Source organism: Carassius auratus, chromosome 31 (genome assembly GCF_003368295.1).
Source record: "Carassius auratus strain Wakin chromosome 31, ASM336829v1, whole genome shotgun sequence".
In the NCBI taxonomy this organism is placed as follows: Eukaryota; Metazoa; Chordata; class Actinopteri; order Cypriniformes; family Cyprinidae; genus Carassius; species Carassius auratus.
Window position 1 is genome coordinate 217168 of NC_039273.1, and position 12926 is coordinate 230093.

Here is a 12926-nt window from a genome sequence, read left to right on the forward strand (position 1 = left end):
AGGTGTTGGAGACCATCTCCTGTTATCCTGAGAACATGGAGGCCAAAGAGCTGAAGAGAATTCTGACACAGCCTCATTTCATGGTGAGTGTGGCTCTGTTCACATCGGTTGAGGTTCGAGTCACGCAGATGCCTTCAGAGAAGTGTCAGCGAGACGAGACCAGACAGGTCATACTTCACACCTCACAACCTGTGATCACTAACACATTAGTTTCACTTAAAGAAAATCAAGCCTACTTTAGAAAAAAAAAAAAAAAAAAGGTAATTCACCCATCCAGAAATAAAGAGCTGGAAAAGCAGAGCAGGGATCGTAAATTCCTCCAGGCATTAAATGCTGCATGCACAACAACATGAATCTCTCCCTCAGTATTTCAGTCTTGTTCAAACATGTAAACATCCTTCAATCAAGAAACCTACTGAAATGAGACATGAAGTCATGATTTCTTACAAAGTGATTAAAATAAAGTGAGTTTGTTTAAAACAAGAACAAATAACTGTCAGTGAGGAATGAAATGCAATTGGCAGAGTTAGTGTGTATTTCTCATGTATTTGTGAGCAGATCTGTCCAAGCCTTAATCTGTTTATCAAATACATTTAAAAGTTTTTAAGAAGCAGCATAAATTAAGTTCTATTTTGATGTATTCGTATTGCAGTAGTAAAAAAACAACTTTATGATGTAATTTACCTTTACCTTTAAATGGGACTATAATTAGGCTTAATTTTCTTTATGCAAAATAGTTTTATAATTTCTTTTGTTTGATTTTGGTTTGAAATATTGACTTTCATGTCAAGCTGCAGTGAAACAGGATGAGGGCGTTTCCACGGAGACCCAGGTTACCGAGGGAGGTGGGGTGCGTGCGTGTGTGTGAGTGTGTGTGTGTGTGTGTCTGTATGCGTGTGTCTCTATATGTGTGTGTGTGTGCGTGTGTGTGTGCATGTGTGTGTGTGTGTGCGTCTCTATATGTTTGTGTGTGTGCGTGTCTCTGTGTGTTTGTGCGTGTGTGTGTGTGTGTGTGTGTGTGTGTGTGGAGGGAGGGTTAGAGAGCGGCTGTCAGATTGAGGAAGACACTTTAGAGAGACACAATCAGAGAAAGTGTTAAAAGAGGGAAGCCATAGAAATAATCAGCATATTGAATGATTTCTTATACATTACTTTTTAACTTTGTTTTTTGCTGCAGTTTCACCTCATAATCCAGATTGAAAATGTGTTTATAAGGTTTGATATTACAGTAATGTTCATTAGCATTACTTAATAAAAAGTTTCATGAACTAACACTGAACTAGACTTCTACAGTATGTATTAATGCAGATTAATATAATTTAATAAATAGGTGTTGATCTTTTGTTCATGTTTCTTCTTGATGCATTAACTCACATTTTAAATGTTAAACATACAATACAAGTTTATTTGTATAGCACATTTAAAAACAACTGGTATTGACCAAAGTACTTTACAAGGCTAAAGGAAACAGACAATAATGACATAAAACATTTAAGCACTAGACTTCCACTCATTAAGACTTGAGAAATTACTAGCGAGTCAGAGTTTCAATTCGTCTAAGCAGTATAATATAGGCTTAAAGGCTCATAGGCTTAAAGGCAAGCTTAATAAATTTGTGTGTTGTCAGCGTACAGATGAAAAGATACACCATATCTAGATAAAAGAGAACCCAAAGGTAGCATGTAGAGATTGAACGGTACCGGGCCGAGGATAGAGCCCTGAGGGACACCAGAACCTAACAGTTCATCAGAGGAAGAATGGAGCCCGAAGCAGACAGAGAAACAATATTTTTACACAAAGTAAACAAACCGTTAAAAAGTAACTTTGTTTATAAGTAATTACATTTTTGTATCAAGGTTTCAAATGATTTTTGTGAAACTGAAGTGTTAGTTTTTTTCTGCCGTGTGGTTTTGTTTTCTGCTCAGATGTGAGATGATCCAGCTAGTGTTATTACTGTAGTGACCAAACAAACACACACAAACACAGACTTTCTCATGTACGCGCACACACACACACAGACTTTCTCATGCACACACACACACACACACAGTAAACCTGTGATAAACTGCAGCTGTGAACTGTGTAGTTGATTTTAATGCACACTCATGATGCAGATATGTTGTGTTCCTGTTATGAATTTGTTCATGAATTTGTGTTGTTTCACTGGTTATGGTTTGCGCTCTTGCTATCTGTGCAGATGAGATCTGATCCACAGATGCTGATGAATGGGTTTTGTTCAGAGATGTGTGTTTGACGCTGCAGATGCTGAGTGTGTGTGGTTCTGTCGCAGGCGCTGCTGCAGACTCATGATGTTGTGGCTCATGAGGTTTACAGCGACGAGGCGCTGCGAGTGACTCCTCCACCCACGTCCCCGTACCTAAACGGAGACTCGCCCGAGAGCATCAACGGAGAGCTGGACCTGGAGAACGTCACGCGTGTGCGCCTGGTGCAGTTCCAGAAGAACACGGACGAGCCCATGGTACACACACACACACACACACACACACACACACACTCGTGTCTTTGCTGGTTCATGAGCGACCAGTGGCAGATATTCTGAGATAAGCTCTTGTTTATAAGAGCACTATACAGTTTTACTGATCAGGGCCAGAATAGACCTTCAGATGAAGGAAAATGATGTTTCCAGCTCTGGGGCTCAAAGTTCATGTTTATGAGCTCTTTTATTTAACATTGGTCTGATATGACCTTATTAGCACAACTTCTAAAAAATATTTATTTATTTATTTATTATTTCATTATTTTGATAGAATTTTTGTGTGGTACATGGTCTTGTGTAAGAGAGAGATAATAGAAATAAGAAAATACAAAAACATTCACACATATAAAATAATAAACTAAAAGAGAAACGTGTAAAAGCAAATGCATACATTCTGATTTCATAGATATCTAGCAGCAAACACCTTTGCGTGTCACAGTCTGAAGATCTTTTCCTCTGTTCATGGAGTGGAAGATTGTGTGGTAATGGTGTTGCATGCACAGTGTGCAATAAAACTGAATTATGTCGGATCAGATTGACAAAACTATTACTCTGTCAAGTCACATTTAATTCTGGAATGATTTATACAATACAGATCGTTTCAAAGCAGCTTCTCAGAAATAATCAGAGTCAAATGTGAGACAAATCCAAATTGTGCTGTTAACGACTCCAGAGACTTATTCAGACCTTCAGTGTAGTTCAGAGGAATATCTGAAGTTCATGGGTTAAATTCAGCTGTAGACGGTAGTGTTGCGTGACTTGATTGGAGGCGTCTGAGACACTGAAATCCCCCGGTGAGGGATGTTTGTGATGCTCGTGCGATGCTTGTGAGACTGAGAGTGTGCTGATATCATGGGTGTGATTGTGTGTTGACAGGGCATCACTCTGAAGATGAACGACCTGAACCACTGCATCGTGGCTAGAATCCTGCACGGCGGGATGATCCACAGACAGGGTACGGCTGGGTGTGTGTGATCGACCTGAACACAAGTGTGTGTGTGTGTGTGTGCTCATGTGTGCTGTCGTTTCTCAGGGACGCTGCACATTGGAGACGAGATTCGTGAAATCAACGGCATCAGTGTCGCCAACCAGACGGTGGAGCAGCTCCAGAAGATGCTGGTGTGTGTGTGTGTGTGTGTGTGTGTGTGAGAGAGAGCAGAAGAGCACTAGTGCTAGAGATGAGGATTTAATCAAAAGTAAAGACTGAGTCACTGTGGTAACTATTTGAGTAAACCCCCAGACCCATCTAATAACCTCAGAGAGGACTTCACCTGGTCCTCCTGTTAGAAACTAGTGTAGCAGTCAGCTTTAGTTCCTCACGTGTTTGTGCTCTGTTTTCTAACAGCGGGAGATGCGAGGCAGCATCACCTTCAAAATCGTGCCCAGTTACCGCAGTCAGTCTCTGTCATGTGATGTAAGTGTTCCTGTCAGAGCGCCACACGCTGGCCACACAGTGCACACGTGACATCATCTAACTCTGTTCCACTGGTGTTTCAGAAAGATTCACCCGATCAGTCCGGACAGTCTCCAGCGAACGGCCACTCCAGCGTCACCAGCTCCATCTTAGTAAGACTCCAGATCCTCTGTCAGAATAAACCACAGCACGCCCTCCAGACCTGTTACAGAGCAATGCATTATGGGTGCTGATGAAGATTTAGGCTTTTATGTCATAGTGATGTCATAACAGCTTGTGCCCCTCAGCTTTTCCAAAACAGAATATTTATGATGTTGAAACTGATAGTTGATGTAGTAACTGAGTGGTTTATAAAGATAGTCATTTCTCTGCAGGATCTGCCATCAACCATCCAGCCCAAAGGAAGACAGGTGAGCGTGTGTGTGTGTGTGTGTGTGTGTGTGTGTGTGTCTCCACCTGAAGATCTCTTCACACCGAGAGACACGTGGGACTGTGTTTTTCATTCTGAGACACGCTAACACACCTGAAGGAATCTCTCTCGTCAGACCTGCGCTCCTATTGGCTGCTGAAAGCTTCATTAAAACCAGTCTGGCTATTTATTTTTTTGTTGCTGCTAATGGAGAAAAAACACTTTATTGACAGGTGAATTTCTCAGTGCATATTTTTGTTTGAAAGAAGCCTGCATTGGGTGTGAACAGGCCTTAAATGCCCATCCTGTCAGCCTGTTGCTTTATGATGCGCTTCCTGCATCATCCTGCTGTTTCCTGTCCACGTCAGTCTGTTCTACTGCATGATGTGTGTGTGTGTGTGTGTGTGTGTGTGTGTGATGCTTTCAAACCCTTAGATCTCCAGACCTGCAGTCAAGGATAAATTGTTTCGGAAGGTGAGTTTCTCAGATCCAGTAGAGTCAGATTCATTTCCCATCAGGCTTTGCTTCTCTAGTTAGTGCTTATAGACTCCCAGCATCCCATAGTGTTGCTACATGACACTAACCACCTGCCAATCACCTCTGTGTCCGCCCTAGTAGTGTGATTGGCCCCGCCCCTTACAGATGATTGGCTTCTTAGACACGCCTGTGCTGTCCGTCAGTGGGGTTTGCTCACATCTGATTGGTTGACTCTGTGTGAGAGAGAGAGTGTGTGTGTGTGTGTGTGTGTGTTAAATGCAGTTACATTATAATTGGGGCTATTTATTTCGTACAATTATAAAAAATGACTAGGCGTATCTGAATTGAACAATATTATAAATATTGTGTTGATGAGAATAATAGTAAGAATAATGATTATGTAATTCATTTATGTAATTTTATTCCAATCAAATTTGCAGTTGATGAAAAGCCCTAATTATAAGTTTTACTAGATTCAGTGATGAATATAATAATTGTAACGCTCACTCACTGTGTTTCTGCAGATTTACGTTCGAGCACAGTTCGAGTACGATCCGGCTAAAGACGAGCTGATTCCCTGTAAAGAGGCGGGCATTCGCTTCCGTGTGGGTGACATCATCCAGATCATCAGTAAAGACGATCACAACTGGTGGCAGGGCAAGCTGGAGAACACCAAGAACGGCACGGCCGGCCTCATCCCCTCACCAGAGCTGCAGGAGTGGTGAGGAACACTGACCACAGCTGGACTCTGAGAGCCCGACCCTGCCTCATGCTCTGTGTGTGTGTGTGTGTGTGTTCGTCAGGCGTGTGGCGTGTATAGCGATGGAGAAGACCAAGCAGGAGCAGCAGGCCAGCTGTACATGGTTCGGCAAGAAGAAGAAACAGTACAAAGACAAATACATAGCCAAACACAACGCAGGTAATGAACAGTCCTTCACCATGACAGATTCATCACACACACACACACACACACACTCTCTCTCACACACAGACACACACACCCACACACTCTCTCTCACACACACACACACACACACACACACCTGACTGCGGTCTGCACTACACACAGACTGTTTTAAATCCTCTGAAGTAGTTCAGGTAATGACGGAGGGTTTATCTTAAGCAGTGTGTAGTTGAGTAGTGACTAAATCTGGATGTGTGTGTCGCTGCTGAATTGTGTGTGAATCCTCTGACCTCTCTGTGACCTTGTGACATCAGATCAGATCAGAGAGACGCTGCCACCTGCTGAAACACACTGAACATCACTGCGTCTGACACACACTCTTCACTGCTCTGTTCAGATCGAATCATGGGAATGTGATCACATTAATATTGCATTGCATATTTAAATGATTCATTCATCCACACTCAATTATTTTCAAAACACCACTAATTATATCTTCATAATTAAACATACTAGCATATTATAATATATGAGTGCTCTAACTGAAATAAAATATTAAATTATGATACTTATGTTAAAATCCCATTAAGAGAAGTCAATACCCTTAAAGAAGAAAACTTGTGTCTACAGATTTATTTTTCTGGGAAAATGAATTATATAAATTATTAATATTATATATTATTAATAACAGATTATTCAGACTTTTGAAATGTATTATAAGAATATATAATAATGTTCCTAATTGCTGCTTTTTATATTCTTAATTTATCAATTTAAAAAATATTTTATTAATCATTTTCATTTATGATAATCCCAGGTTTCTATGGTAATTTGTTTTATAATATATATATTCACACTAAATGCATGGCCATGAGAATGTAATGTTGCCTAAAAATATATATTAATAATTGAATAATATAATACAGTAATAATTAAAATGTTGTCACAGGAAGAAGGTATAATATAATATAATGTCATATAATATAATTTATAGTGTTTTTATGGCAAGAAAATGCACTTAATTCTTTATTATTAAGAGTTGAGTAATATACATTAATAACATCTTCTTATTTTTCATTATATTCATGTGGTTCCTGCATCAGGATCTCAAGACCATGACATCACATCCTTTTCCTCAACACAAAGATCTCATGAACTCAGAGTGATTACATTCCCATGAGTCTGTGTGTCGTGACCACAACAAAACTGAAGAGAGGCGTTTCTCTGCTGATTGTGATGATGTCGTGTAACAGCAGTGTGTGCGTGTGTGTGTGTGTGGGGGGGGCTGCTTGTATGTGTGTGTTCAGCAGCATACGTGTCGTTCTCTCCAGCGCCGCTTGCGTGTGCGCGCGCGTGTGTGTGTGTGTGTGTGTGTCTGTCTGTGTCTGTGTGTGTGGGGGGGGGCTTGTATGTGTGTGTTCAGCAGCATACGTGTCGTTCTTTCCAACGCCGCTCTTGTGTGTGTGTGTGTGTGTGTGTGTGTGTGTGTGTGTGTGTGTGTGTGTGTCTGTCTGTTATTGATGATATTGCTCCAATAATAGTCAGTAAGAAAACAAACAGACAGAAATCAGTTTGGAGAAGATCAACAGCAGTTCAGACTATGAAAAGACAATGCAGAAAAGCCGAGCGGATGTGGAGGAAGACGAAACTTGAAATGCACCATTAGCATCTATAAACACATCCTTCATGCTTTTAATGTGAAACTAGCCACAGCTAGACAGAACTTCTTCTCAAACCTAATAAACAGTAACTTAAATAACACTCATACACTTTTTGCCACTGTTGAGAGACTGACAACCCCCCCCCCCCCAAGTCAGATTCCCAGTGAAATGCTCTCAGACAGAAAATGCAATGAGTTTGCTTCTTTCTTTTCTGAGAAGATCATCAATATCAGGAAGGCGATTAGCACATCCTCAAGTAATGCAGAGGTCAGACAGATTCGGTCACAATATCAAAAAGATACTATGTCTAATTTTGAAAAAATTGATAGCAAAATTCTGGAAGACATAGTGCAGCAACTAAAATCATCAACCTGTTGTCTTGACACACTTCCCACATCTTTTTTCAACAGTGTGCTTGACTGCTTAGAAGCAGATCTCTTAGAAGTGGTGAACGCCTCACTTCTTTCTGGGACATTTCCAAACTCCATAAAAACTGCAGTTGTTTAGCCCCTCCTGAAAAAGACCAATCTTGATAACACAATTTTGAGCAATTTCAGACCAATATCTAATCTTCCTTTTATAGGCAAAATTATAGAAAAGGTAGTTTTTAATCAGATGAACAAATACTCAAACTCAAATTTTCAATCTGGTTTCCGACCGCATCACAGCACAGAGACAGCACTCATTAAGATAATAAATGATATTCGCTTCAATTGTGACTCTGGCAAAATATCAGTGCTGGTATTGCTAGATCTCAGTGCTGCGTTTGACACTGTCGATCATAACATACTACTAGAGAGACTGGAAAACTGGGTCGGGCTTTCTGGGATGGTACTCAAATGGTTCAGGTCATACTTAGAAGGGAGAGGCTATTATGTGAGTCTAGGAGAGCATAAGTCTAAGTGGACGTCCATGACATGCGGAGTCCCACAAGGCTCAATTCTAGCACCGCTCTTGTTTAGCCTGTATATGCTTCCACTAAGTCAAATAATGAGAAATAACCAGATTGCCTATCACAGCTATGCTGATGATACCCAAATTTACCTAGCCTTATCTCCAAATGACTACAGCCCCATTGACTCCCTCTGCCAATGCATTGATGAAATTAATAATTGGATGTGCCAGAACTTTCTTCAGTTAAACAAGGAAAAAACTGAAGTCATTGCATTTGGAAACAAAGATGAAGTGTTCAAGGTGAATGCATACCTTGACTCTAGGGGTCAAACAACTAAAAATCAAGTCAGGAATCTTGGTGTGATTCTGGAGACAGACCTTGGTTTCAGTAGTCATGTCAAAGCAGTAACTAAATCAGCATACTATCATTTAAAAAACATTGCAAGAATTAGATGTTTTGTTTCCAGCCAGGACTTGGAGAAACTTGTTCATGCCTTTATCACCAGCAGGGTGGACTATTGTAATGGTCTCTTCCCAAAAAGAGCATTAGACAGCTGCAGCTCATCCAGAACCAGAAGATCTGAGCATATCACACCAGTCCTCAGGTCCTTACACTGGCTTCCAGTTACATTTAGGATTGATTTTAAAATACTTTTACTCGTATATAAGTCACTACATGATCTAGGACTGAAATATATTGCAGATATGTTCACTGAATATAAACCTAACAGAGCACTCAGATCACTAGGATCGAGTCAGTTAGAAATACCAAGGGTTCACACAAAACAAGGGGAGTCCTCCTTTAGTTACTATGCTGCCCGCAGCTGGAATCAGCTTCCAGAAGAGATCAGATGTGCTAAAACACTAGTCACATTTACATCTAGACTCAAAACTCATCTGTTTAGCTGTGCATTTGTTAAATGAGCACTGTGTGATGTCCGAACTGATTGCACTATATTTTCACTGTTTTATTTTATATAAAATCATTTTCTGTTTTTAAATTGATTTTAAGTAAACGTTTTAATCATTTTAAAAGTTTTTTCTTATTTTTCATGATTATTTTACTTTGATGTAAAGCACTTTGAATTACCATTGTGTATGAAGTGTGCTATATAACTAAACTTGCCTTGCCTTGTCTGTCTGTCTGTGAGTGTGTGTGTGTGTGGGGGGGGGGGGCTTGTATGTGTGTGTTCAGCAGCATACGTGTCGTTCTCTCCAGCGCCGCTCGTGTGTGTGTGTGTGCGCGCGTGTGTGTGTGTGTTTGTAAAGTGTGTTTAACTGACCCCTGTCCATTTTTCATGCTGTCTCTCTGTAACGGCCTCCTGCATGTAAGTAACTAATCGCGTCGATCTTCTTTTGCTGAAGTAATGGTTGTTGTGTCTGCACTTGTTGTGTTCCTCATGTCTCGCAGTCAGTCGATGTGACTCTCAGTGTTGTGTTGCTGTGATTTAGTACGTGTCTTGACTCATCATTAGTAAATATTAAAGTAATACTTTCACCACAAACTCAAAATAAATCAAACAGTGTTTTCTTTAAATATCGGACGTGTTTAATATGATCGGACTGGAAGGAATCAGACTCTGTGTCCATCACATGATTGTCTGTGATTTCCAGAAGACTGCTCTGTACATCAGTGTTCTCATCAGTTCACCCTCACTAGTGAACATCGTCTTCATTCACTGGTCCTCATGACGCTCTGAAGCTGTGTGAGCACAGAGGAGATGTTCAGCAGATGTTCCTGCTCGTCTGAAGCTGTGTGATCGTGTGCTGAGGAACATGGAAAGTTAAAGGACGCACGATTAGTCTGCTGTGGAAGAGCAGCAGGAACATTCTGCTAACGTCTCATGTTCGAGTAATCTCTTAGCTGAAGCATTATAATATCTCACACCTCAAACACAGAGTTCATTCATCTCACCAGCTCTCATCACATCTGAATGACATCACTTCCTGTTTCCTGCTGATTGACAGTCCGTCTCACTGATCCGTTCTCTCGTTCCTCCAGTCTTTGATCAACTAGATCTGGTGACGTATGAAGAGGTGGTGAAGCTGCCGGGGTTCAAGAGGAAGACGCTGGTGCTGCTGGGTAAGAGCTGTGCTGCGGTCAGGTGTGTGTCAGCTGTCAGTCACCTGTCCTTCATCAGTTCTGTTTCCTGTCTGCAGGAGCGCACGGCGTCGGCCGGAGACACATCAAGAACACACTCATCACAAAACATCCCGACAGATTCGCGTACCCCATCCCACGTAAGAGACGCACCGTCACACCTGATGCAGCTCGCCCTGACCACTGACCACTGACCGCTCGCTCTCTCTCTATCGCTCTCGCTTGCTCGCTCGCTCTCTCTCTCTGTCTCGCTCTGTCTCGCTCTCTCTCTCTCGCTCGCTCGCTCTCGCTCTCTCTCTCTCTCTCGCTCGCTCTCTCTCTCTATCGCTCTCTCTCTCTGTCTCTCTCTCTATCTCCCTCTCTAGACACGACCAGACCTGCGAAGAAGGACGAGGAGAACGGGAAGAACTACTTCTTTGTGTCACATGACCAGATGATGCAGGACATCTCAAACAATGATTACCTGGAGTACGGCAGCCACGAGGACGCTATGTACGGCACGCGCCTGGAGACCATCCGGCAGATCCACGAGCAGGGCATGGTGGCCATCCTGGACGTGGAGCCGCAGGTACAGACACATCCTCTCACTTTATTCGCATGACTGTAAATGAGGCCGTATTGAAACAATCTGTGTGCTTCTGATGCGCTCGTGTTGTTTCGTCAGGCGCTGAAGGTTCTGCGGACGGCTGAGTTTGCGCCGTACGTCATCTTCATCGCAGCACCGACCATCACTCCGGCGATGAACGAGGTGAGCGTGCCGTCGGTCACAGGACCGCATTTTTAGAAGACGCTACAGAAGTCATGAGACGCGAGTGAACGATCAAACTACAGCATGCTTGCGTAGAGAAACTGTAGAAGTAGTGCGGTGGAAATGAAGAACGTGTTATGTGTGATCTAGTGTTAATTTTATCTTCAGGTCTGTTCACACCAAGAAAGATAACTATAAAGTTACCGATATTAGCTTCAGCATCAGTGAACGATATCGTCTGTTTATTCTAAGCACACGCGTGTCTGTCTCTTTAAATTCTCCAGCTCGTTACAGCAGGATGGATTCTGATTGGCTGTCAGTATGTTCATCGTTCATCAGAATGCATGCACACAGATCCGTGTTTCGTGATATCGAGATAGACGCCAAGACAACATTGATCATTTTAATTTAGTTCAACTTGATGTACTTCAATAATTAAACTGAAATAAAATAAAAAACTATATAGAAATATATCAAAAACTACTAGAAATGAAAAAAATTCTAAAACTTTGACAACAATTAAAATCAAGAAAAATATAAATCAAGAATAAATAAAAACTGATTCAAAATAGTCGATGTCCTGATACGCCTCGCTCGGACAGAAGCGTGTTAGAGGCGTGACGGAGGCGTGTTAGAGGCGTGATGTCGCTGATGTGTGTGTGTTCTCCTCAGGACGAGTCTCTCCAGCGGCTGCAGAAGGAGTCAGACGCGCTGCAGCACTCTTACGCTCATTACTTCGACCAGACGATCATCAATAACGAGATCGACGACACCATCCGTCTGCTGGAGGAGGCCCTCGACCTGGTGTCCAGCACTGCGCAGTGGGTGCCGGTGTCCTGGGTGTACTAGCATCACACACACACACACACTGATGGACTCCACATCCCGGCCACTACCAGTGTGTAGCCTTGTATATATCTATACATATATAAATATCTATAAATATGAATATATAAGTCATAGATATGGTCCTGTACGAATAAAGAGGGGGGTTGAAGACATTTTATATGGTTTTCTTTTTAAACGTACGAGAAGGCGTCTCAGAGCAATGATGAGCACAGTCAGTGGTGGGGGAGGAGCCAACACCCCACCAGCCCCACACTGAGGGCGTGGCTATGTGACTCCGCCCTCTGGCCTGTGGTATATAAGCACAGCAGACCCCCCCCCCCTCTCTCTTTCTCTCTCTCACACACGAGCACTGGACTGAACTGCCCTCTCGACGCCCGTCTGTTTACTGATGAAGGTTTGCACAAAGGGCAGCAGAGCTCCGCGCTCTTCCTCCAGATGTGTGTGTGTCTCCGGTGAAGATCATGGAGCCGGACACACTCCACCTCGGACCGGACACTTGCCTCATGCCCCCTGTAGTGACGTGTTTGTAAATTGTCCTGGATTTGATTTCTTGTGCAGAATGAGGAGGAAATATTAATTTCTAGCTCGATCATTTCAGAAATGTGCTGTCTTAAGAGTATTATTGTTTTACTCCGAGAAAACCGAGAGGAATTAATTGTGTGTAAATGTTTCAATGGTGCGTACATTTGCGGTTGAAATGAAGTAGTGTGTGCATAAACAACTGAACAGACTGTGTGAACTCTTCATTTCATATGGCCCTGTGTAAAGTCCTCTGCAAATGATGAAACTGCTCTTCAGTATGTCTGTCTGTTTTTGTTATCCCTTTTCTTTCATGTGTTGGAAAAAGTAAACTGCTTTTGAAATCAGGTCATGCATGTTGTGTTTATGTCAGTGATGATGATGAAGGACTGAAGACTGCTCCTCTTCCTCCAGCAGATGGCGCTGCTTCAATATTCAGGAACACGAGCGCTT

General features: G+C 42.2%; 1 protein-coding gene across 6 annotated transcripts in view; it reads left to right on the forward strand.

Moving 5' to 3' along the window:
- Positions 1 to 12820, forward strand: part of LOC113050114 (peripheral plasma membrane protein CASK-like) — a 35214-nt gene extending 22394 nt beyond the window's left edge. For 2 of the 6 annotated variants that reach the window (XM_026212798.1, XM_026212800.1), the window contains 15 exons: positions 3 to 83; positions 2291 to 2479; positions 3374 to 3452; positions 3531 to 3616; positions 3843 to 3911; positions 3995 to 4063; positions 4286 to 4321; positions 4756 to 4794; positions 5322 to 5518; positions 5601 to 5716; positions 10259 to 10339; positions 10417 to 10497; positions 10723 to 10925; positions 11022 to 11105; positions 11778 to 12820. In XM_026212798.1, the coding sequence (XP_026068583.1) occupies positions 3 to 83; positions 2291 to 2479; positions 3374 to 3452; positions 3531 to 3616; positions 3843 to 3911; positions 3995 to 4063; positions 4286 to 4321; positions 4756 to 4794; positions 5322 to 5518; positions 5601 to 5716; positions 10259 to 10339; positions 10417 to 10497; positions 10723 to 10925; positions 11022 to 11105; positions 11778 to 11954 (1587 nt within the window). In that variant the 3' untranslated portion in view covers positions 11955 to 12820. The remainder of the gene's footprint in view (positions 1 to 2; positions 84 to 2290; positions 2480 to 3373; positions 3453 to 3530; positions 3617 to 3842; positions 3912 to 3994; positions 4064 to 4285; positions 4322 to 4755; positions 4795 to 5321; positions 5519 to 5600; positions 5717 to 10258; positions 10340 to 10416; positions 10498 to 10722; positions 10926 to 11021; positions 11106 to 11777) is intronic. The other 4 variants (XM_026212801.1, XM_026212804.1, XM_026212799.1 and 1 more) reach the window with 3 other exon arrangements.
- Positions 12821 to 12926: the final 106 nt, after the last annotated feature.